The 25486-nt window shown below is 53.2% G+C and overlaps 2 protein-coding genes across 7 annotated transcripts in view; both read left to right on the plus strand.

Annotated features, from left to right (window-relative positions):
* The window catches only part of Fbxo42 (F-box protein 42), an 82293-nt gene extending 79716 nt beyond the window's left edge, over positions 1-2577 (plus strand). For all 5 annotated transcript variants that reach the window (XM_005409839.2, XM_005409838.2, XM_005409840.2 and 2 more), the window contains one exon: positions 45-2577. In XM_005409839.2, the coding sequence (XP_005409896.1) occupies positions 45-1169 (1125 nt within the window). In that variant the 3' untranslated portion in view covers positions 1170-2577. The remainder of the gene's footprint in view (positions 1-44) is intronic.
* Positions 2578-13115: 10538 nt separating this feature from the next.
* Rsg1 (REM2 and RAB-like small GTPase 1) lies at positions 13116-17205 on the plus strand. 2 transcript variants are annotated; one of them, XM_013507388.1, is made up of 5 exons: positions 13116-13631; positions 13829-13983; positions 15370-15522; positions 15844-15968; positions 16606-17205. In XM_013507388.1, the coding sequence occupies exons 1-5, from the start codon at positions 13523-13525 to the stop codon at positions 16853-16855; spliced, it is 792 nt and encodes a 263-aa protein (XP_013362842.1). In that variant the 5' UTR covers positions 13116-13522; the 3' UTR covers positions 16856-17205. The 2 variants fall into 2 exon arrangements, with proteins under 2 accessions (XP_013362842.1, XP_005409894.1); XM_005409837.2 differs by lacking the exon at positions 13829-13983 and adding an exon at positions 16259-16395.
* Positions 17206-25486: the final 8281 nt, after the last annotated feature.

Below are 25486 nucleotides of genomic sequence, written 5' to 3' on the forward strand. Positions count from 1 at the left end.
TGATTTGTAGAAGAGGCTGTGAGCACAGGCCCTTTGTCTTCCAGGTGGGACAGTGTGTGGTGGTCTTCAGCCAGGCTCCCAGCGGGAGAGCGCCCCTCAGCCCCAGTTTGAACTCTCGCCCATCACCTATCAGTGCCACTCCTCCAGCCCTGGTCCCTGAAACCCGAGAGTACCGCTCGCAGTCTCCGGTGAGGAGTATGGATGAAGCTCCTTGTGTGAACGGCCGCTGGGGAACACTGAGGCCCAGGGCTCAAAGGCAGACTCCCTCAGGTTCCCGGGAAGGGAGCCTATCCCCGGCCAGAGGAGATGGCTCTCCTGTTCTCAATGGTGGGAGTTTATCTCCAGGAACAGCAGCTGTCGGTGGCTCTTCCCTGGACAGTCCTGTGCAGGCCCTATCTCCAAGCACTCCTTCTGCCGCTGAAGGGTATGACCTGAAAGGGGGACTTGCTTTAGCCCCTCGACGAGGGTCGCTGCCAGATCAGAAAGATCTGAGACTAGGCTCCATTGATGTGAGTTGGGACCTGAAACCTGCTTCTGGTAGCAATCACGTGGATGGCGTGGACAACAGGACAGCTGGGGGGAGTGCGAGACACCCTCCAGAACAGACCAATGGCGTGCATACCCCTCCACACGTGGCCAGTGCCCTTGTGGGGGCTGTCTCACCCAGTGCCCTGCGCCGGAGTCTGGAGGCCATCAAAGCAATATCTTCCAAGGGCCCCTCGGCCTCTGCAGCACTGAGTCCTCCTCTTGGGTCTTCTCCAGGCTCCCCTGGGAGCCAGAGCCTGAGCAGTGGAGAAACAGTACCCATCCCCCGCCCAGGCCCCACAGGACCTGGCCAAGGAGATGGACATTCCTTACCTCCCATTGCCCGCCGCCTGGGCCACCACCCGCCACAGTCCCTCAATGTCGGCAAGCCCTTGTACCAGAGTATGAACTGCAAGCCCATGCAGATGTACGTGCTGGACATTAAAGACACCAAGGAGAAGGGGCGGGTCAAGTGGAAAGTATTCAGCAGCGCCTCTGTGGTGGGGCCTCCTGAAACCAGCCTGCACACAGTGGTCCAAGGCAGAGGTGAGCTCATTATATTCGGAGGACTCATGGACAAGAAGCAGAATGTGAAGTACTATCCAAAAACAAACGCCTTGTACTTCGTGCGTGCAAAGAGATAATGTGTCCGGACCCCCTTTCCCTTTCTGTAGCTTTTAATTTGGAATTTCCCAGTGTGCAAGCTTTTGGACTAAGAATTGGGAAAACAGTTAACATTATTCCCATAAACCAAAACTCCAGTGCCCAGTCTAACTCACTCCAGGCTGGGATCAAATCTTCATTAAGAAAAAAATTATATATAAAACATATATTATATAACCAACTCTGTTTACAAAAGGGAGAGATCTCCGTCCTAGTTCAGATAAAACTGTTGCTGTGTTTTAGCAGAGGCTGTGCTGCCTTTTTCTACTTTGCTGATAACTAGACTAAGAGTCACTATGTTTCCAGTAGAAACCGAAGAGCCCCTGTACATCTCTCTTTATGTGGCCTTCTCAGAATCAGAGAATGGGAAGGGCACGAATAAGACGCAAAGGAGCTTTCGGCGCAGCCCCCACTTCTGCAGGTGCTGGCGGGGAAGAGACTCAGAAGGAAACTGCAGAGGGCCTGTGCCCGCCCTGTCCCCTTCTGCCCTCTGTGACCCAGGGAAGTCACCCAGCAAGGGATTTCTTTTTCCAGGTGTGCCAGGATCATCGAGGGGTGCCCACGCAGCCGACATCTGTCCGCCTCCTGCCCGTTAGTCGTTTGAGTGCTCCCTACATGTCTCAGAAAACATTTGCTATTTGATTATGGAATTTCCTGACAATCATGTTCGGTTGCAAGTTCCCAAAACCTATATTTGTTCTCCTTTTCCTTATTTTAGAATTTTTGTCCCCAGTGGCTACATTTTCCATGTAAAGGCTGCTCTCCACCACACACACACCTTTTTTCTTGTGGATTTCCTAAGCCCTAAAGCTTTCTTACTTTGTTTTTTTCACAGAGCTCAGATTCCTAGAGAAATCATGCTTCTTAGACGTAGTTCCAGAACACTTTCCCTGGTATCACTGGGGGGCAAGTAGGGAATTCTAAGATGCTAGTATTGTGAAAGATCTTTGAAGCATTGAAAGGCACTTTTTCCCTGTGGACTTCTTTTTAGTTCCAGAGCACACTGGGCATGCTCATCCATATTTGTAGAACATGGAAATTGGTCCTGGAAAGAATCCTAATAACAGTTCCTTCTAAGAGCCGGGAGGAGTTTGTTCCCTTCAACATGTGTTCTTGTGCCTGGCTGTTGGCCGGTGACTGGATTGCATATCATGTACTTGACCTTCGTGACACTGGCTGCCCTGAGGAGCAGCTTCATCACTTTATTTACGCTTGCCTTGAAGTTCATGTGTCACCCAAACAAAGGTACAACCAAGTAAGAACATTTCTTTGATTAATACAGAAAGTTAGAAGTTGCCTAGTCTTCAAAGCGTGGCCGCGACATGGGAAATGTCAAACGAGTTTATTTCAAATGGGACCATTTAAATACAGGGTTTTGGTGATTTCTCATCAGTGGATAGATTTTTTATTTTATCTTTAAGATTCAAATTTCAAAATATATTTCCCACCCCCACACTCCCTTTTTCCCTTTAGCATTTCCCAGGCACAAGCCGCCCACCACTGGCCATGGGTCCTGGCCCCCAGCCAGCATCTTGCAGTCTTTCTGATTAAGTGTGTTTTCTCCTGTTACATCATGCTGAATCCTGCCCCTCACTGTCAGCTTTACCAGTGTGGTCTTGGTGAGAAAGCCCTCTGGTGCCAAGCCCAGGAAAGGGCCAGCTCATAGAGCGGGTGCGCGTTCCCGAAGCTGCTCTGCTGCTCCCTCAGAGGAAGAACGGACTGCGTACCTACTTCCTCTGGTGCCACACTGCTCCAGAGGCGTGCACAGGGCTTTCTAAACCCCCTGCTCTGCACTGATGCCAATCCTTCCTTGGCCGAGACTGTTCAATCATGTGGGGTCCTGATTTACAAGGCAAAGCCAGCCTAGAGAATTCGCAGCCTAGAAGGTTTGGCGCCATTGCTGCTGCTGAACCTGGTCTGTGACCTTGTATTTGTGCATGGACAGTGCCTCCAAACTCAGTTCCCACAGACGTATAAAGTGTTTGGAAGCCTGAACGTTCAGAATCTCTACTCTGTAATCTTTCCCTTTGTCCTGTGGCCTTCCTAAGCCAGCTGTTCACCTGTTGATTCCTCCGCTTTCCCAAGTAGGCAAGCAGCAGAAATGTTGATTCTCTTAGAAAGTAATCCGGTTCCTCTGAACTCCGTGCACCCAGTATTACCCGCACCGCTGGGAACCAGACTGTCCGTTTACAGCCCTCTAAGAAAAACCTGCCTCATCCGTACCCAGTGCTGTGGGTCTGAACTCCTGGGCACTGCAGGTGTGGACCATGGGGAAGTGACCCAACACAGGTGACTGTCTCGTCAGGCGCTTGGGAGGCCACCTGCAGTGGGTGTCAGCGCCATCACAGCGGATGGAACCACAACTGTGTTTTTGAGGTGATACCAATTTTGTCTTAAAGTTCACTGAGAGAAATGAGACAAAATATTTTTTTTTAAACCCTCAGGAGCACCTAAAGGAAATATTTATCAGTATTTAAGTATTTAAAACACATCTTGTTTCTACTTGAAGCTTTAACCCCTCCATTCCTACAAGTGTGCCTTTGAGAGCCCCCCAGGTCATACTGACTTCACCGGTCACCGTGCTGACCTCATGTAAGGATTTTTAGTCTCTTCTACCCTCTTGGACAGAGCTTCCTGTTCGCTCATTTCATGTTATGCAGCAGAGAGCACCCTGTATTTTTGTTCTCATTCTCATCCTTCCCCGACACTGGGGTGCTGGGCTCCATAACCCCACCCTCCCCCCCATTCTGGGAGCGCCATTCGGTGTCAGAACAAGCTTAAATTTTGTTTTTAAGGCAATATGAGACGACTCCTAGCCTTCTGTGGGTTGATTTGATTTTAACATTTGCGTTTATAGCAAGAGCTGAAACCATAAGCTGTTTAGGAACTATGTTGGAACGTTTTATAATAAAGAAGAGGAGGAGGAAGAAAGAAAACGAGTGTAAGAAGTCCTGACTTTGGAGGATAGAAAGCCACTGGCCGACAGAACAAGGGGATCTTTCCCTTTCCTTCACCATGTCTCTCTGGGTTTCCTCTGCTTCGCTTTTTCCTTTCCCCTTCAGAGTAATACACCTGGTTGGTCCATGTCCGTCCTTGTCTTCCTGGTGATCCTGGCATGGTGATGTGCTCTGCTTTACGTTATCTGTGGTCTTGCGCCAGCATAGCTGTCAGTGGAGAGGATCTGAAGACGCCCAGGGCAGTGAGCCCAGGCTCAGCCGCCTGCCAGCACTGTAGAAGGCCCGTTCTGAGCGGCTTCCTCCCCTGAGTTCATTGTGAGTGAGAGCAAACCTTAGGTGTGGGCTCCACTGAACTCTACCTGCTCTGCTCCCCCCCACCAACCAGGGTTCATGTCAGTGCACACCCATCGTGCCCTGGCAAAGCTGGTGCTGTGAGTGATGTTTCCCATACAGTTCGGGGGTGCCAGGTGGCTTACCCTGAGACAGTAGTCATTTTAGGCACATAACAGTGTAGGAATGAAAATGGATTTCATGAATATTTAAATCTGTCAATTCATTTTTTGTTAATGTTTTCCCCTGATGACTTTTTAGCAATTTAACAAATAAAACAAAATGGACAGAATTGTCTTTACTTTTTTTGGTGGGGGGGCACTGGAAATCAAACTCAGGACCTCACGCTTGCCAGGCAGGTGCTGCACCACTGAGCTAAATCCCCAGCCTTGACTTTTATTAGTATAGAAAAGGAAAAAAAATACTGCTGCGATGGAAATTAGTTGAGATTAGAAGCAAGGTAGCTGGGCGTGGTGGCACACGCTTGTAATCCCAGCACTCAGGAGGCTGAGGCGGGAGGATCACTGTGAGTTTGAAACCATCCTGGGCTACAAAGTGAGTTCAAGGCCAGCCTGAACTGCATAACGAGACCCTGTCTCAAAAAGACCAAAAAAGGGGCTGGGGATTTAGCTCAGTGGTGAAGCACCTGCCTGGCAAGTGCAAGGTCGTGAGTTTGATTCCTGGTACTGGAAGAAAAACAAAAAATAGAAGCAAGGTAGTTGGACTAGGCATGGTGGTGCACACACCTGTAATGCCCATACTCTGGGAGGCTGAGGCAGGAGAAGTTTGAGCCAAGCCCAGCTGGGCAACTTAGACCCTGTCTCAAAAAAATTTAAAAGGGATGGGGATGTGGCTTGGCACAAAGGCCCTGAGTTCAATCCCTAGCACTGGAAAAAAGAAAATGAGATAGGTGAAAAGGTGCTATCTCCTCCAGGTGGGTTGTGTTTGTGGCGAGAGGGAGAGCTGCTCATCCCTGGGCCAAGTACCATTTAATAAGCAGCTTCTTGCATCATGATTGAGGGATTTGGGGTTGCAGAGCTCAGTGGTACCACCTGCAGTGAAGACCCAAGGGAAGTGATGAGCTGGGAGCAGAGGCCCAAGGGCCAGGACACCACCTGCACCATCACTGGTCTCTGAAGCAAAGTTGAAGTCACTGGGCCCCAGAGTCTTGAAGCATCATAGCAAATGCCAGTTGGTGGGGGATGCAGGCCAGAAGCCTGGAGTCCCTTGGTTAAATCCTGCTTCCCCTGCTCAGTACTTAATCTTGGATCCAAGTGTCCTCTTCTGTAGAGATACTGTTTCTTCCTTTCAGAATCATGGAGGGTGAAATATCCTCCTTACCATATAGCCAGGCATGGGGGCGCACAACCTATTACTCAAAAAGCTGAGGCAGGAGGATCACTGTGAGTTTAGAGCCCTCTTGGGCTACATAATTCAAGGCCAGCCTGAGTACACAAACCTGGTCTTCAAAGGAAAAGTGCAAGGACAGGACCTGGTACATAGTGAGTGGGCAGTCACTGCCTGCTCACACAGGCCCAGCACAGCACTCCCTGCCAGGGGTTTTACTTTTGGTTTTATTGCACACCAGGGGCCAGAGGCCTGTGCTCACTTGGGTATAAATTACAATACCTAGTTAGGGAAGGGGCAGCAGTGCCAGAGTCACTGCCCCATGTCTACCTTCAACCTGAAGTGTGTGCTCCCAAGGACCATCCCTGTGAGAGGAGCCCCTGTGTCACTTCTCTGGGCCTGTTCACCTCCCTGGAGGGGCAGCATCCCCAGCCCAGGCCTGCCCTCCCTACCGCACCACCAGCCCCATCCCAGGTAGCATTCCTGCGGGTGCTGTATAAGGGTGATCTCACCATTGCTGGAAGGGTTGAGGCAGAGACCGATTACCTGCGTGGGAGCAGATGACAGCTGGTTTATGCATCAGACCAACAGTGAGACCTACATGCCCTTTCAACTCTTGAGATTTAGCTCCGTCGTTGCAGAAGAGACAGATTTTTTTTAAAATGGCTCTGTCACTGAGTTGGGACAAGCCATCCATCTCTTTGAGCCTCTGTTTTTATCACTAACATGGCTGGGGATTTAGCTCAGTGGCACAGCGCCTTCCTGGCACAAGTGAAGTCGTGAGTTCAATTCCTGATACCGGAAAAAAAAAAAAAAAATTATCGCCGGGCATGGTGGCGCATGCCTGTAATCCCAGCACTCAGGAGGCTGAGGCAGGAGGATCGTTGAGTTCGAGACCAGCCTGGGCTACAAAGTGAGCTCAAGGCCAGTCTGAACTGCATAGCGAGACCCTGTCTCAAAAAGACAAAAACAAAACAAAACAAAAAAAACATTATCATTAACGTGGCAATGATGACACCATGCTCACAGTAGCAACTTAGCAGGAATCAGCAGCCAAGAATGGTTACTGTTGAATGGATGTGATTCCCAGAAAGGCCACTTGGGGGCACTCTGTGAAAGGCTTTGAGTGCACCTGGGCACTAGCTGAGGTAGTGGAGAAGGATACAAGATGGGCAGGAAGAGAGAAGGACTTACCCATTTCTCCCTACCTCCCTCTCTCAGGGAAGCCTGGGTGGCACCCCTTGCCTAGCCTGTGTCTCCGAGCACTGTCCCGGGCTGGCCAAGCTGTGGGAAAATCAGTGTCTTCCCCACAAGGTTGGGCTGGGGGCCCAGCCCCCATCAGCATGCACAAAGCCAAGATAATATCTTAAGTAGGTGCCAGAAAGCCCCAGCAAAGTGTGCTGTGCCCCCACTAGGGTATCTGTGCCCACTGGTGCTGGGAGGGGAGGGGGAGCAACCAGGAACCTTGGAGGAGCGGACTGAGGTAGGCCAAGTCCGCCTGGAACTGACCTGGGGATGGCTCATTCTCTGCGAGCATTCCCTGAGCATCTGTTGACCCCAAAAGTGCTGAGACACAGGAGACAAAAGAGGCCACCTGTCTTAGTTACTTTCTCATTGCTGAGACAAAATACCAGACACCCAAAGTTAAAAGGGGAAAGGTTTATTTAGCTCACAGTTCGTGGAGGGTTCAGTCCATAATCGCCTGGCTCCAAGGCAGAGTGACACGTGGCAGAGGGGCAACAGTTGATGGTGGAAGAAGACGGCAACAGCAGCAAGAAAAGAGAGAAGACTTACCTGTCCCTTACATTTTATCCAGACTGCTGGGATTAGGTCAGTGCCAATCCAATCCGTGGACTGATCAGCAATCACCCAGCCTTAATCCCAGCACCCTTAATCCTGGCATTGCTCTACAAATCAATTACAAACTCTAGATTCAACTGCCTCCGAAAAAGGCTTATCTAAAAAGTGCATGAGGCTTTGGGGGACATCTAGACACAAACCGTAACACCACCCACAGGAGCTCAGAGCCTACTCACCAGTTAGGGACATGTCACTCCGGCTAGGTGAAGATCACAGGTTCTGAGGTCAGAAGACAGTCCAGGCATCACACCAAAAAGACATAAAACGAGGGAGCATGGTGGCACTGGCCTGTAATCCTAGCACTGGGAGCGGGTGCTGAGTCAGGAGGACCCCAACTTTGAGAGCAGGCTGGGCTATGTAATGAAACCCTGTCTAGAGGGGAAAAAAAAAGGTCGAGTCTGGCAGGGGCAGGCGGGTCGGGGCAAGTCTTGATTTATTTCTTTTTAATCTTTTTTTTTTTTTTTTTGGTGGTACCAGGAATCGAACTCATGACTTTGCACTTGCCAGGCAGGCACTATGCCACTGAGCTATGTCCCCAGCCCCTGAAGTCTGTTGTTTTGTACCTAGTTCTCTTTGCTATCCTAATGACATACCACTGACAGGATAATTTATAAACAGCAGAAATTTACTTTCTCCTTGCACGGCAGGCTTGGAGTGCAAAGTCAAAGCAGCAGTAAGCTTGCTGTCTGGGGACCCCAGGCCCGCTCCCAAGGTGGGAGGTGTTACTGCTCCAACATGAGTGCTGTGTCCTCCACGACAGAAGAGCAAAGCAGCTCCCTCGGCATTTTCATAAAGTTGAGAATTCCATTCAGGAGGTCTCTGCCCTCGTGACATAACCACCTCAAATACTAACACACTGGCAATTCAGTTTCAACACATGATTTGGGGGCACATTCGTTCCATAGCACTGGCCTCACCCAGCCAAGCTGTGGCAGGGGGCATAGGAGGGTGCAGCCTTTCTGGGGATCCCTGAGGGGTAGGGTCTGGGCCTCACCTTGAGAGTGCAAGATGTTGACAGGCCTAAAGGCCTCCCACAAGGAAGACAGACATCACACCACCCCTGCACCAGGTGGGAGGCAAAGGGGCTACACAGAGCTGGTGGCTGTGGTGGCTCACACGTGTGATCCCAGCACTCTGGGAGGCTGGGACAGGAGGATCACAAGTTCAAGCCCATCCTGGGAGGCTGAGACAGGAGGATCACAAGTTCAAGCCCATGCCCAGTGGTAGGGCCGAGGACAATGTAAAGTGACTCCTGTGGATCTGATGGCCAGAAGCCATCCCACCAGATGCAGAAAGAAAACAGCTCCTGAGCAGAACCCGGAGTGGGACAGGAAAACACCTCTTACGGAGACCACCGTGAGTGGGCCAGGGCTACTCCCCGGGAGAGACAGCATCTGAGGAGTGTGAGCCCCACCTCAGCAGCGTCCCCTAGCGTTTGGGCAGTGGCCCCTCCCCCAGTGACTGTGAGCTCCAGGGCTGGGGGTGAGGGGTGAAAAGAAACTTGAAGACTGTTGAAAACATGGAATGAGAAACAGCTGAACTCCAGTTTGCCAGGAAATCACTGAATTAAAATGTCTGTCAGAAGAGCAGCTCAGAGACTGAGTCAGAGGAAATGAAGTTTCTCGGGTTTTGGTTTTTTGTGGTGCTGGAGAATAATACCAAGGGCATTGTGCCTGCTAAGGACGCGCTGTACGCTGAGCTACGTACACCGAGCTACGTACACCGAGCTACGTACACCTCCAGCCCTGATATTCTATTTCTTTTTGTGACACTAGAGATCGAACCCAGGACCTTGTATGTGCTCGGCAAGTGTTCTACCACTGAGCTACACCTCTGCCCCTTTTTAGTTTTTCATTTTAAAGTTTTGGAGTTGTTTTGTTGTTGTTGTTCTTGGGTTTTTTAAAAATTTATTTTAATAATAAAAGAAGGAAAACATATTAAACAGACATCCATTTACAAAATAGCGTAAGAACAATACAATACAGAGTTACAGACAAAGTGGTAGGAAATTAACAATGGTTGTTGTATTACACATTGATATCTTCAAAGTGGTTTCTCAGGAAAACAAAAAGAGACATGCAAGATTGACCAAATAAGTAATCATTAACTGTTCCTTTCAGTAAAGCGATAGAAGTCAGTAGTACAACTATGTTAGCTCTCCGGTATATGCATACATACATACATAATTTCCCCTTCTTTCTTTTCTCTGTTCCTTTACCCCAGTTGCTCTTTATTTTTAAGCATTTTCCTTTCGTTTCACAATGTCTATCATACCTCCTAATTTTTACTCACTCTTTCAGGTTCTCACACTAGTGAGACAATACGTTGCTTACACATGGAGGTCTGGTTTATTTCACTTATGAGTATGGTCTTTAGTTGTGACCATTCACCTGTAAAAGCCTCAAGTTTATCTTTCTTTTTCTTGGTTTTTTTGAGACAGGGTCTTACTAGGTAGTTCAGACTGACCTTGAACTCACTATGTAGCGTAGGCTGACCTTGAACTCACAGTGATCCTCCTGCCTCAGCCTCGTATTTTTTCATTTTGAGATAGGGTGTGGCTGTTTGCCCAGGCTGGCCTTAATTAAGCTTGTGGTTGTTTTCCCTCAGCCTTCCAAGTCTTTGGGATTACAGATGTGCACTACTGTCCCCTGCTGGAAGGTCTATTTCTTATACATCTGCATCTGTGCTGGTAAACATGCATACTTGCTCCGATGAGGAGGGAAGCCAGGGGTGCCTGGAACCCAGAGGAGAAGGTGCCTGCCAAGCACGGGAAGAGTTAGGACAGGTGTGTAGGTCAGGGAGCCCCCTGTGCAAAGGCACAGAGGTAGAGACGCAGTGACAGGCTCTTCCAGAACCTCGAGGACACTGGCTACAGCGGGTACAGTGGAAGTAGAGAACGGACTGGGAGAAGGAGAGGTGGGGCCCAGGAACAGATGTCCAGGCCAAGGCAGTGGTAACCAGGAGAGGACAGTAAGATGTGTTGGGTGGGTGGGACTGTGGCCTCGTGAGACAGCATTTGCCTGGCGTGCTGGATCGGATCCAAGCTCGGGGAGAAAACCCTCAGCCTCATCACAGGTGATTGGGTCAGGAGTGGAGGTGGAGGTGTCTGGCCAGCCCTTGTCCCTGCATTCAATAGCTATATATGGACTGTGGTCCCCAGTGGTTGCCAGGTATTGTCCCCACCCTGTGGACTTCACCTTTGAGCATGAGGTAGGGGAAAAGGGACAGACGTGTGTAAAAATTGTGCTAGGTAAGGCCACCTCAGAGGGTGATGTGGTGACAGAATGTGACAGTGTGATACAGGTTTGCTCATTTAAGATGCCCTTTCTGTAGAGGCAGCGTGGCAGCTGAAACTCATAAAGAAGCCAGCCATGGTGATGCATGCATGTATTCCCAGCACTCTACTCTAGGCTGAGGCAGGAGGATCAAAAGTCCAAGCCCAGCCTGGGCAATTTAGTGACTTCAAAAGACCTTGTCTCAAAATAATAGAAAATACAAGGGCTGGGGATGTAGCTCAGTGCAAAGGATCTGTGTTCAATCCCCCCTACTGGGAAGAAAAAAATTTTTATTTTTTGTTGTTTTTCTTCTGGTACCAGGAATCAAACTCACGACTTTGTGCTTGCCAGACAGGTGCTGTGCAGCTGAGCTAAATCCCCAGCCCAGAAAAAAATTTTAAAAGCCAGCATGGGAAGATGTGGGAGGTAGAGCGATCCCTGCAGAGGGAGCAGGAAGAACAAAAGCCCTGAGGTGGGCCTGTACTTGAAAAGGCCAGCATGGCTGGAGTACAGGCGTGAGGGGCCCTGCAAGACATGGGAGCGGGGAGTGGACGTCATTCCAGGGCCGTGGGAAGCCAAAGCGGGGTGTCAGGCCTGGGGTCCTGTCCACTCCCCCTCAGGATCCTCAGGTAGGGCCGGCCAGGCCTCACTCACCGGTCCTCACCTCCACTCAGGCCTCTGTGTGTGCCCGCCTGGGTCTCCGTCTGCTCCAGGCTGGTATCTCCCCGCTGACGACTGCTTTCAAGGCCTTGTCAGGAGGCGCGAACTACAGACTTGGGAGCTGGAACCAGGCAGATGGGAGAAGATTCACCCGAGGGTTCTCCTCCAGCAGGGCCACAGGGAGATGCCCACGGGCCCCACCTGAGGACTGCAGCTGTGGTAAGGAACCCAACCCACCCCTGCAGGATTGCTGGTTCAGCGACTCCTGCTGCAGAAGACTTAGTGATCAGAGGGCACAGGACAGTGGAGCCTATCAGATGGAGATGGTCCATGATCGTCCTTCCAAAATGTAGTCCTGATCGGTCACTCCCAGGCCCCTGCAGGTGGCGGGTTCCCTGTCCCCAGCAGTAGCATTTATCTGAGTGAGTCTACAGGCGCTGTCATGGGCTGAACCCTACTTGGAAGCCCTAACCCCAGGCAGACTGCATTTGGAGACAGGTCCTTTAAGGAGGTAATTAAGGTCCAAAGAGATCGTGACAGTGGGGCCTTACTCCCAGTAAGACTGGTGCCCTTATGAGAAGAAAAAGAGATAGGAGAGAGGGTGCAGAGAAGAGGCCACCTGAAGACGCAGCAAGAGATGGCCTTGCCAGAAACCCACCTGGGACCTTGAGTTTGGATTTTCAGCCTCCAAAACTATGGAAAGTTAATCTGTACTGCTTAAGCCCCCAGTCTGTGCTACTCATCACAGCAGCTCAAGCTGACTAATACACACTCTAAAGGTAAGTAGAAAGGAGACAAAGAAAATCAAAAGTTTACAATTTTACTTTTAAGAAAAACTGCAAACCAGGTTTGGTGGTATACACCTATAATGATAGTATTTGAGAGGCTGGGGCAGGAGGATCATAAATTTGAGGCCAGTGTGCTCCTTGGCCTTGCGGGCCCCTTGAGCAAATTTGCAAGACTGTGTCTCAAAAAAAAACAGATGGTGGTATAGTTTAGGGATAGTGGACCCTTGGGTTCCATCCCCCGTACAGAAATAAATAAATGTATATATAAATGTTAATTTTAAATAGATCAGTAATATTAGTAACAATAATTAAACTTGAGCATCGCTATGGACCAGAGACTGTTATAAATAATCCTACCCTATAATATATATGGCATTTTACATCCACTTTAAAGAAGAAACTGAGGCACAGCAGGGATGGGACATTTCTGGAGAGGGAGGGATTCTGTCAAGTTTGAGAGGAAAGAGGAGCTAGGACGAGTGGGGAAGAGAACCCAGGACCCTGAAGGGCAGGTCCTGTCTGTCAGCGCAGCACTAGTCCAAGACTTCCTACAAAGGACACCCAGGCAGGAACCTCAGCAGCCCCGCCCCCTGCGTCTCCATGGCAACAGCCTCCGCACATGCGCCTCAGGCACCACACTGGGCTGGCGGTGCTCTCGGAAGACTACGCAAGACCGAAGCCAGCCTCCTAGGCTAAGCTAAGCTGCGGAGCACAGCGCGGGCTTTTAAAGGGACCGTTTCCACCGCAGCCGGTTTCCTGGTGGGGACTGCTCACGGTAAAGGCCGGGTAGCCCAGAGAGTCGGGATCGAGGTGGTAGAGGAGAGGCAGGTCTGTGATCCCCCACCCCCGGAAGTGGTAAGGGACAGATCCTTTAAGGAGGAGTTGTGCCATTACTGTTCCCGGGCAATAATGGGATGACGGTGGCCAGGAGCAAGAGGGCGAGGGGTTAGGGAACTGCCCTTCCGAGTGGGGAGCTGGGGCTCTGGGAGAGGGAGAGGGAGAGGGACAGGGACAGGGACAGGGCAGTTAGGAGGGATCACAGGTCCGGCTTGGGACAGCTACGCCTCCCGCCCTTGCGCTCCGCGCTCAGCATTCCTACCTGCTGGGGTGCTCAGTCATGGCCAGACCTGCGCACGGCTCGGTCATTGTCCCAGACTGGCACGAGACAGCCGAGGGCAAGGAGTACCTTGCCTGCATCCTGCGCAAGAACCGCCGGCGGGTGTTTGGTAAGTGCCCCCTCCCCATCCTGTCACTCGTCGCTCCCTGGGGGGGGGGGGGCAGTGTCACCTGTTGCTTGGTGGAGCTGCACAGAAGCAAAGCAGTGAGGCCCTGCTCCAGTGTGCTCCTTGGCCTTGCGGGCCCCTGGAAGCCCCATCCCTAGGTCCCCACCCCCAAATCTCCCCAGAGCTGATTCCGTTAACAGAGCCAGGAATGCGGAAACAGCTGAAACCCTGCCCGCAACTGCTGACACCAGAGATACTGGTGACCGAAACCTCACTTGGTGGTGGGCCCTCCGCCGGGCACTGGACACAGCGGCGGCATTTCACTTCTCAGCAGCACTGTAGAGGCCCCGCTCTAGTAAGCAGAGGACAGCCTCTCCCACCCCCTATGGCCGGGACGCAGCCGGTGCACCCCTGTGAGGCTGTTGGCCCAGGGGCCTGGAATCAGCTGTCAGAGCCTAGGCATGAGTGGTGAGACAAAACTCTGGCAGTCTTGCTGTCCTCCTGCCCAGTACCCAGGAGGCTGAGGCAGGAGCATAGCACGAGTTCCAGGCCAGCCTGGGCTACATAGCGAGTCCAAGGCTAGCCCGGACTGCATGGCAAGACCTTGTCTCAAAAAACCAAAAAACTTTGGCAGTCTTAAGAGCAAGGAGTGAGGACATCCCAGTCTAGGACTTTCAGTTTGTTAACCTGTAGCCCTGTTGTTAGTCTTTTGTTTTTTTCCATATATATGTATACATATATATGTATATATAATATGTTTGTTTGTTTTTGAGACAGTGTCTCACTGTGTAGTTCAGACAAGCTTTGCACTCACTATGTAGCCTACGCTGACCTCGAATTTGTGGTGATCCTCCTACCTCTGCCTCCTGAGTGCTGGGATTACAGGTGTTTGCCACCATGCCTGGCCTTAATATATGTTTGCATACATAATAGCTATATTCATCTTGGAGTTAAAAGGGTTAAAAGGTTAAAAACCCCTGTAAAGGTCTCAATACATTGATTCTATAGGGTTTATTTAGTAACTGAAACTACCTTTGTTGATAATATTTCTCTAATAAAAAAGGAAACCCATGCACAGGGGTGCATGCCTGTAATGACAGCAACTCAGGAAGCTGAGGCAGGAGGATCACAGGTCTGAGACTAGCCTTGATCACTTATTGAGACTCTGTCTCAAACTAAAAACATAAAAGGGGCTGGGCCTTGGCATGGTGGTGCATGCCTGTAATTCTAGCACTGGGGAGGCTGAGGCAAAAGGATCATCAGGAGTTGGAGGCCATCCTGGGCTACATAGTGAACTACATAGAGAGACTCTGTCTCAATAAAGCAAAGAGGGGATGGCTAGAATGTGCCTCAGTAGTAGAGAACCCCTGGGTTCAGCCCCAGTACAGAGACGGAGAGAGAGAAGTTGTGAAGGACCATACTCGTGTATGGAAAATCTAGAATATGTCATAACAGAATTAAAAATTATTTTATGCATCAAATTATAAAAAGATTGAGTGAAGCTGTCACACTGGTGCACACCTGTAATCCTAGCACTTGGGAGCTGGAGGCAGGAAGATCACGAGTTTGAGGCCAGCCTGGGCTCCATAGTGAGTCCAGGGCTAGAATTATAGCTCAGTGGCACAAGCGCCTAGCACCAAAAAAAAAAAAAAAAAAGTCTTTAGAGGTAATGTCATCTGTCCTAGGCCCACTGGGCAAGATCAGGACTGACTCCCTGACTGCCTGGTTCCTCCCTGCCCAGGGCTGCTTGAGCGGCCACTGCTGTCTCCGCCTGTGGCCATTGACACGGCCAGCTACAAGATCTTTGTGTCTGGGAAGAGTGGCGTGGGGAAGACAGCGCTGGTGGCCAAGCTGGCTGGACTGGAGGTGCCCACGGTGCACCACGAGACCCCTGGTGAGTGGCCCTGCCCAGTGCCGTCCTTGGGGGCCTTTTCCGGAAGGCCTGGCTCTCACCACACCAGCTAGGGTCTGTCCCTAACTTCCTACTTCCTCTGTGACCTTGAAAAGCCACACTGGCTCCCCTGTCCCACTGGTGCACCAGGGGCTCCTTCAGGGCAAGGCCCTGTTCCTGACACAAGACAAGCGTCTCCCAGCTCAGGGATCATGCCTTCCACATCAGATGCGGGGTGCACCAGGGCCCTATTCCTTCCTGCTCCCCCATCCCTGTCCACTGCTGCCTCTGCCATGCTGCATGGCTGACCCTGGTCCTCCTCAGGCATCCAGACCACTGTGGTGTTCTGGCCAGCCAAGCTGCAGGCCAGCAACCGGGTCGTCATGTTCCGCTTTGAGTTCTGGGACTGCGGGGAGTCTGCACTCAAAAAGTTTGACCACATGTTGCCGGTGAGCTGGCTTCGGGCCAGGGGCCTGAGGCACTGGGAGCCTGGGGCGGGCACGAATGAGCTCAGGGTGGTGTCCTGGGCGGTAGAGCCCTGAGTCCTCACTGGGATTGGGTCCCAGCCAGAACTCCACCCTAGGACAGCCATTCCCTGCTATGGGCCTCAGTTTCCCCATCTGTGAGGAAGGGATTGTTGCTGATTCTCCTGTGGGCCCTGTGGCTGATTAGAGGATTCCGGTTCTGTGGGTTTGTGGCCATGTGGTCACTTGCTTAGAGCCGGCCTGTGCATCCCCAGGCTTGCAAGGAGAACGCGGACGCCTTCCTCTTCCTTTTCTCCTTCACTGACCGTGCCTCCTTTGAAGACCTGCCTGGGCAGCTGGCCCGCGTAGCAGGCGAGGCCCCTGGTGTCGTCAGGGTGGTCATTGGCTCCAAGTATCCTTTGGATAGCCCTGGGACATCAGAGGCCACCCTTGACAAACAGGGAGCACGAGGGTCAGAGACCCTGCCTCTGTCCAGCTGTGGGGTCCCGCTGTGGGCTTTTTCATAAAGAGTGGGGAATGGCTACCCCAGCCCCTGGGTGTGGGGTCCTGTGGCACGGGCAGCAGAGATACCTGGCCAGGATCCTTGACTGGCCCCTTCCAGATTTGACCAGTACATGCACACGGACGTGCCTGAGCGGGACCTCACCACCTTCCGGCAGGCGTGGGAGCTGCCCCTGCTGCGGGTGAAGAGCGTGCCGGGCCGGCGGCTGGCGGATGGGCGCACGCTGGATGGCCGGGCTGGGCTGGTAGACGTTGCCCATGTGCTCAATGGCCTCGCAGAGCAGCTGTGGCACCAGGACCAAGTGGCAGCTGGCCTGCTTCCCACCCCCACAGAGAAGACCCCTGGCTGAGAGGGGGCGGCATCATGAGTGGCACCTGTGGCTTGCACACCCAACCCTCGGGTGGCCTAGGACAGAGGGAAGGACCTTCAGCCTGAGTGGGGCAGGCATATGGGCCCTATCCTGAGACCTGGCGGGCAAGAGTCCCCACCCCAGAAGCACCTTCCTGAAGGAACACATGACAGCAAGGTGGGGGCACAGGGCCCCGGAATTCAGATGTTTCCCGACCTCCCCCTGTCACACCCATGGAGGCTGATGGGGGCTCAGCAGCGTCCTGGATCTCAGGCAACTTTGACCAAACCTTATTAGTTGAGGTGACACCATCTGTTCTAGCAGATAAACCCCAGAATCCCAGTGGCCCAGCTCTGTGGAAGTGTTTTTCTCTTGCACCTTTCTCACCTCTCAGGAGGAGAGAAAGTGGACACGCATTTAGAGACCCTGCTGGCCCGGGGGCCCCCATATCTTGTCTACAGACAGGGAATGAGGCAAAGGGAAGGTTGCCGGGTGGCGTCTATGGATCGGGCTCAGCATAGGGCTGTTCTGCCCACATCCTTTCGCCCAGCCCATCACCCAGCTGCACGGAGCTGAGGGTCCCCTGTGTGCCCAGGAGGCGCGGCGGCCATTCTGGGGCTTTCCTCATCACGAGATTGCCAGGCTCAGCCTAGGACAGGGGCCCTGCCCACCCAGGAGTTAAAAAGCACCAAGGGCAGGACCAGGCCAGACCTGGTCAGGTCGGCTGTGAGCTGGCCTAAGGCTGCTCAACCCCTTGGAAGGCCTGAGAGGACAGGAGCAGGTCCAGCCTGTGTCCTGCAGGTGTACCCCGGCTCATCAGCCAAACACTAGGACAGGGCCACTAAAGTAAGGCGGGGGGCAGTATCCTGATGATACCCTGCTGCCCCCTGGATGGAACTCTGGCCTGAGTCTGACCCAGCTTGGAGGCCCTGGGAACTAAATACAGTGATCCCCAAACCACCTGACCCTCAGAGGTGCCTTCTAAGAAGGCAGCTCAGCCACTCTGCAGAGGCCACACTCACAGGTGACCACACACTGCCCCCTCCTGCCCCTGGCATTCACAGGAGGCTCCTCATTCTCACGGTGCACCCCCCCATCCTGGCCCACATGTCTGAGCAGCTGCATGGCCATGCATACTGCCCGCCTGTTCACCCTGGGCACTGCCCCTGGCCTTGTCTGCCCTCCCCACATCTGGGCTAGAGGAGAGACTGATTTTAGTACCTCCTTACCCCAGCTGAGGCTGAGCTCAGTCCCTGACTGATCCCCCACCCCAAGAAGGAATATGGCTGGGCGAGAGGCCAAGACTCAGACTCACAGGCCAGCTGCCAGCCCTGGACATCTGAGCAGTAGTGCACTGTGGGTAGGCCCAGTGAAGGGGAGGGGGCTGGCTGGGAGCCTCAGCCACAGGTCCTTGTGTGTCGAACACCATCGTCCCCATGTCTGCCCCAGTGATCTTGGTTCAACTGGGGACTAACCCAGATCCACCCACTGCAAGGCACCCTTGGGTAGCTCTGCTGTGGTCAGAGAATGGATCCCTCACCCGCTCTCACCCCAAGCTAAGAGGTCCTCAAGGAAGAACAAAGTAGGAGGCGATACTGGAGCTAGACTTACAGCCTGGCCACATCCAAGCCAGGGCTGTACTTCCAGCCCCTTGGGGTCCAGCCCCAGTGCCACTTCAGTACTTAGTCGGCCACCCACTTGGGCCACCAGCAGAGGCAGAACTGGGAGCCAGCCAGGAGGGAGGTCTCTGTTAGTGGAGGGCAGAGCCCTGTGGAGGGGACAGAGGAGAACACGTGCTCTGTGGGCACCTTCAGGCTGACCCTGTGGGGCTGCCACCAGTGCCCAGTTTAATGCTCTACTCCTGCCACCTTTAAGGTCTTAGCTTGTGAACTGGTTCTGCATTTTCATTCTGCACCGAGCCTCATAAATAATTCAGCCAGTCCTGGGCATAACGTCCAAGAAGGGCATCTAGGCCCCAGGTGCAGCTCCTCTTTTCAGCCCCTTGGAGGCAGCCATCTCAGTGCAGTGTCACAGGCCCCCAGGAGCGGGGCATGGTGGCACATGCCTGCAATCTCAGCCCAGGAGGCTGAGGCAGCAGGATGGCAACTTGAAGGCCAGGGGCTACTTAGTGAGACCCTACCTCAAAATTAAAAAATAAAAGGTGCTCAGTGGTAGAGTGCTCTAGGGTTTGATTCCCCCCATACTAAAGAAAGAAAAAAAACAAAGGCCACCAGGAGCTGAATGTGGTAGTGAGCACCTATAACCCAAACTATTTGGAAGGCTGAGGCAGGACTGAGAATTCAAAGGCAGCCTGGAGTGCATAGTGACAGCTTTGCTCAGCCAGAGCAATTCAGTGACTTAGTGAGACCCTGTCTCAGAAATGGACTAGGATGGCTTGGGATGTGCCTCAGTGGTAGAGCACTTGCCTAGCATGCACAAAGCCCTGGGTTCAATCTCCAGCACTGCCAAAACAAAAACTGTTAAAAAAAAAAAAATTCAGTCTGGTGTGATGTTGCATACCTATTATCTCAGCACTTGGGAGGCTGAGGCAGGAGGGTCACTGTGAGTTCAGTGCCAGCCTGGGCTACATAGTGAGTTCAAGGCCAGCCTGAATTACATAGAAAGACCCTGTCTCAAAACAAAGATGAGTAAAAGGACTGAGGATGCAGCTCAGTGCAAAGATCTTAGGTTCAATCGTCAGCACCAGAAAGTGAAACAAACCAAAAGCAGCACCCCTTTTAGAAGGGGTCAGAAATTCCACCAGTAGGTTAAGCCTCTCAGCAGTGTCTCAGAGGCAACACCCTTGGGACTTGAGACTCTCTGGCGAGAAGGAAGGGGTGGCAATTACACCCCAAGACTGGTTTATGGGCAGATCCAGACCGAGAGGATGGATACGAATGGGAGATTGGTGGCCATGGTAGCTTCTTTTTTTTCTTTGTCCTTTTGAGACAAAGTCTCGCTATGTAGTTCAGGCTGGCCTTGAGCTCACTTTGTAGCCCAGGCTGGTCTTTAACTCTAAATGACCATCCTGCCTCAGCCTCCAGAGTGCTTGGATTACTGGCGTGCGCTACCATGCCTGGCTTCCATGGTAGTTTCTTGTGGCCCTGGAGCCTCTGGACTGAGGCTCTGGGGGAGCCAGAAGGAGGAGGGGCTGTCTTCTCTAGGGTAGGAGGGAGGTATGTGCAGCCAGGCCCACCCTGGTGTCTCTTGAAGAGCCAGAATTTGCCAGCCTCTTCCTCTGCCCTTCCCACATCCTACAGATGGGGAGGCTGAAGCCCAGAGAGGGACAGGCATTCACTCAGGGTTGCAGAGCCAGGAAGCAGCTCTGATGCTCCTTGCCTTCTGCACCCCATATCCTTCTCCTCCCCTAACTCTGCCTCTAGGCCCTGCCCCTCACAGGCTCCCACTGTGCATTTCTGCTCTTTCTCTGAAAGCTGGGCTGCATGGTGCTGCTGACTCCCTTTTCCCCTCTGTCTCTAGCCTTTCCTGGTCACACTGAGCTGACAGCAAAGCTCCTGCCAGATCCTGGAGGAGCCCAGCCTTCAGGGCATCTGCAGAGACCCACAGGGAACATGGAGGGGGGATGCAGGTGCCAGACCTGCAGGGGCTGTGGGGCCTGTGGGGCTCCTTTGGTGAGTCCTGGGTGGGGATGGGCATCCTGGTCATGCCCTAGACCTTTTTATTCCCTGAGCAACCTGGTGCCAGCTATGCCCCCTCATGCCAGACTCAGACTAGGGGAGGATGGTGTGTGATCAGACAGAGGCAGGGGCTCAGGGTCCAGGGCAGTCTGGAGGGTGTGGAGGTGAATCACAGAGCGCTATCCAGGGTAGAGGCTGGGGCAGAGGGGAGGGACTGGGGCTTTCGGGTGGGAAGGGTCCAGGAGGAAGAGAATGGAACTGAGTGACCTTGGACTGTCTCTGTAATTCCCATGTGCTCCGTGGACATGTTTGTATATGGACCTAAGGACAGCACCCACTTCTCTGAACTGTAAGGAGCAAGTACATGTAAAATGTTTAGCACTGCGCCAGGTACCAAATGAAGGACACAGCCGGGCGTGGTGGCGCACACCTGTAATCCCAGCACTTGGGAGGCTGAAGCAGGAGGATCCTTGTGAGTTCGAGACCAGCCTGGGCTACAAAGTGAGCTCAAGGCCAGCCTGAACTGCATATTCAGACCCTGTCTCAAAAAGACAAAAAAATACAAAAAAAAAACCCATATTAAGGACATAGTAAATGTTGGAATTGCTGTCATCCTTGTTACGGGAGTGCGGTAGTGCAGTGGTTCTTGCGCCGAGCACCGTGCTGAGAGAGGAGAGAGAAGGGGTGGTGGGCAGAAGGATGGGGCTGGGTGAGGAACTTCCTGGCACCTGCAGTGTGCCTGGGCCCCTCATGCTTGCTTCTGTGCCTGCTGGTGCCAAGGACAAGGACCCAGACAACAAATTTATCTGCACCCCACAGCAGCATTTATGTCCCAGACTACAGAAGCAATTTTTTCCACGATGGAAAAACCAAAAACTATGATGTGGTGACGCATGCCTGTAATCTCAGCACTCTGGGAGCCTGAGGCAGGAGGATTACAAATTTGAGCCCATCCTGAGCAATTTAGCAAGACTCTGTCTCAAATTTTTTTTTAAAGAAAAAAAAGTTTAAAGGGCTGGAGATACACCCAGCACGAAGACCCTGGGCCCAATCCGCAGAACCACCCAAAAAGGAGAAAGTCGGTGAGGCTTACGCCAGACCAGTACTCTTGCTTGCCCCCACCTCACTTGGGCTGTGGGGTACCCCAGCCGCGCGCGGGCCCTCCCTTAAATCTCTTCCGCCCCCGAGGAACCCTGTAGTGCCTCTTACATTTCTGGTCTTGGAAGGAACGCTAATCCCTCCCCTTGTAGCTCCGTTTTCCTTCACTTTTGGCTTTAGTGGGTCTAATGAATCCAGAGCCGCTCCACCCAGCACGGAAGTGGGACAGAGGGGGCAGACCTGTCCTGGGTGCGTCCCCCACCTCCCTTCCTCCGCGGTGGGACAGACTATATGCTTCGGGAGAAGCTGCGTTGCCCGCATGCGGGGAAGCAGAGCGGCCGCGGCTCCTGCGGTGGCCTTGGCGAGATGAGCTCCCTAGAACCTGCACCCTGACGCGCGGCCGGGATGTTAGCGGAGGGGACTGTCGGGCGTCTGGGACCCCCGGTCCCCAGGAGCGCAGCCCGGTAGAGCGGCAGGTCCCGCGGGTGGGGGAGGTGAGAGTGGTCGGGGTCACCCCAGCGGCGGAGGATCTCCAGATACTGGTGGCCTTGCTTTTGTCCGGGAAGGTCTAGTCCAGGCTTGACTTGGGACCACTTCGCGCGGCCGCTGCGACGCCCGCGCGTGCGCAACTGTCTGCAGCAGCCCACAGCCGCTGGACTTCACATCTGCACCTTCGGCGACCCAAACTGGACAGGCGGGAGGGGCGGGGCCGGCAGCGGCTTAGCCCAGTCAACGTCACGTGTTCCCTCTTGGCCACCCAGAGAGGCCCCTCTAGCCAAACTCGCCTTAGGTTTGTCTCTGTCCCTTCTAAGCCTGGGGTCCTGGCCGACCCCCAGTACCCCAGTCCTGATCTCCACGGTTTCCATCTGCCTTAGACACTCGGGTAATTGGAACACAACCCAGCCCAGGCTGAGCCTCTGGGCAGACAGGCTCTCTGGTGTTGAGCAGTTGGCACCCCTGTCCCCAGCTGATTCTGGACTACCGTTGTTGTATTAGGCTTCACATTGGGCAAAGGGCTGGGTTTTCAACTCCTGCTCTGCTCACAGATTCCTGGGCAGCAATTCCCACAATGCCCACTTCTGCAACAAGCAGAGGCAGCGAGTGGGGAGAATGCCGCCTGGGCAGGGTCCAGCAGGGACCTCCAGGGGCAGAGGTAACACCAGGACTCTTTCCTGGCATGTGCCAGACATCTCAGCCCGCACAGTCCATAGGAGGCGGACACACACACAGTTGGGCACCACCTGCGTGCTGGTTGGGGGAGGCATGAGGCAGAGATGCCCCAAGCTCTGCTATCTAACGCGTGGCACTACTGGGACAGAGGAGAGGATCTCAATCTTGCCTGCAGCGATCCCTCCTTCTGTCCCTTACAGCCTCTTTGAACCCCTGGGCACCAGGTGCCTGGCCCAAATTCAACCCTTGCCAATTGCTGTATCATGGTGGGCTTCCTTGGGGTACTGGGCCGTGTAGAAGCGTTCTCTGGGGAGAAGGTGCCACCTGCCTCGCCTGGCTAGGTGAGTCTGGCATCGGGGAAGGGGGCTGGGAGCTGAGCTTGGGCACAAAGTAGGAGCTCACAAGTTTTCTGTCCCCCTAAGCTTCTACATGGTCTGGCTGCTGCCTGCTCTGTTGCCCTTAAGTCTTCACCTCTTGCCTTGCTACCTTGGGCACAACACACCAGCGTGGATGGCAGAGGGTAGTTTGGGTGACGGACTGGGTGGGCTGGCGCAGCTGCCTGGTTGAGAAGTGGCCCTCCCAGAATGGGCACCGTCTGCTGACAGAGAGATCTCCGCCAGCACCAGTGCCTTCCTCATGTGCCCACTCTGTGATGCTTGTGTCACTTGGAATGTCCTATGGGCAATGAAGGGGGCTGTACTATGGGTAAGGGGATGCCTAGCTGTTTGGCATCCAGCCTGGGCCTGGCTGCTGGGCATGCAGTGCTGGCTATGCCCTGCCCTGTGCCCTCTCTCGCTGGGAGGGACCACCCAGAGACCAGGCTCTTCAGCATCTTCACACCTTCGTGCCCGCCCCCTCCCTGGAGCTCTGGAGCAGTAAAAGCGCCACCTTGGCCCACTGCTGGAACTGCAGCGACTTGCCTGCTGGAGGTGATGCCCAGGTCCTCCAGCCCAGAACTCCACTTCCCAGAGTTCCCAGAGGCCATAAAGCATGCTGGGAGAACTCAGGCTTTGGAACCCTGACCATCCCAGGGTCCAAATCTGGCTTCTTGCAGCACTCCTTGGCTCCCCTTCCCACCCTCCCATGATATCGGATGAGATAAGCTGGGTGGGCAAAACACTGGGAGCATGCAGGGTCTCAGCTCTGCCCTCAAGAGACCCTGCCCAGACAGGGAAGAAGAGAAGAAACATTCTTTTTTTTTTTTTTTTTTTTTTTTTTTTTTTTTTTTGTCTTTTTGAGACAGGATCTCATTATGCAGTTCAGGCTGGCTTTGAGTTCACTTTGTAGCCCAGGCTGGTCTTGAACTCACAGTGATCCTCCTGCCTCAGCTTCCCAAGTGCTGGGATTACAGGCGTGCGCCACCACGCCCGGCCGAGAAGAAACATTCGCCTTAGCCACTCATCCAGACACCGCCTGTCCACCCATATGTCTGATCAGTGATCCTGGATCCATTCAGTTTTCTCCACCCCTGCCGTCACCCCCACCCACTCTCCATCTGTTCTCAGCCGCCATTCTCTCTCACCTGGATGCCAGCAGCAGCCTCCCAACAGCTTTCCTGCTCTTGTGTGCTTGTCCACTTAGTCCAGTCTCTGATGCAGAGAGACAGGGTCTCAGTGTAGTTCAGGTTGCCTTGAATTTGCTGTGTAGTCCAGGCCGGCCTTGAACTTGTGGTGATCCTCCTGCCCCAGCCTCCCGAGTGCTGGGATTACAGCATGTGCCCCCATGCTCAGACAGAGTCATCTTTCCCAAAGAGAAATTATGTCCCATGTTATGCTGCTCAGAGCCTTCCTGTGGGTTCTCAGTCAGGATGCACTTGGGAAACTACCAGAGGGGCCTTTGGTTGGTTCTTCCCCCTGGCTCCACAAATAAGGCAGGGCTGTCTCCACCCCAGGGCCTTGGCACTGGCTGTCCTCTGCCAGAATCCTCTTCCTCCAGACTTCACATGGCCGACTCCTGGTCACTTGGGCCTCAACTCCAATATCACCTTCATAAGGAGGTCTCCTTGACCACCTAATCCCAAGAGGCTCCCTGTCAGTGTTTAATTTCATCACAGCCTTTTTCACTGTTTTGTTTATTGCCTGTTTTTTGCTGCTAGAATGTGAGCCTCCTGAGAGCAGAGACCTCGTGTGTGATGTTGACTGCTCTATCCCATCCCACTCACAATCTGGGGAGCCTTGGGCTCTCTTTGCTCATCTGTAAAGTGGAAATGATCACGATGTTTCCTTTTCTTTCTTTCTTTTTTTTGGCAGTACCTGGGATTGAACCCAGGGCCTTTGCATGGAGCCACATCCCCATTCCATTTTAAAATTTTGAGACAGGGTCTCACTAAGGCACTAAATTGCCTAGCCTGGGCTCAGACTTGCAGTCCTCCTGCCTCAGGTTCTCAGAGTGCTGGGATTACAGGCATGCACCACCACGCCCCGCTTGAGGTGTCTCTTTCTAAGGGATACTGGGGAACTAGAAACGGCAACTTCTGGCACAGGCTGTTGTTTCAACCATTACCTAGTCTCCCCGGCCCTGCTGCAGGAGGCTGAAGGCTGGCCACCGTCTGGGCAGCGGGCAGGGCTGCCGCACATCCAGATGGGGCTGGAGCCCGGAATAGGAGGAGGACTATGAGCTCATCCGGTGCTAAAGCCTGTTCGATGAATACCTGCTGACGGGTGAGCCACGGCCCAGCCCTCTCGGCACGGCTGGAGGTGGCCTCAGGCCTGCCGCCCTTGGCCTC

This window comes from Chinchilla lanigera, unplaced genomic scaffold (genome assembly GCF_000276665.1).
Source record: "Chinchilla lanigera isolate Chin_1 unplaced genomic scaffold, ChiLan1.0 scaffold00126, whole genome shotgun sequence".
In the NCBI taxonomy this organism is placed as follows: domain Eukaryota; kingdom Metazoa; phylum Chordata; class Mammalia; order Rodentia; family Chinchillidae; genus Chinchilla; species Chinchilla lanigera.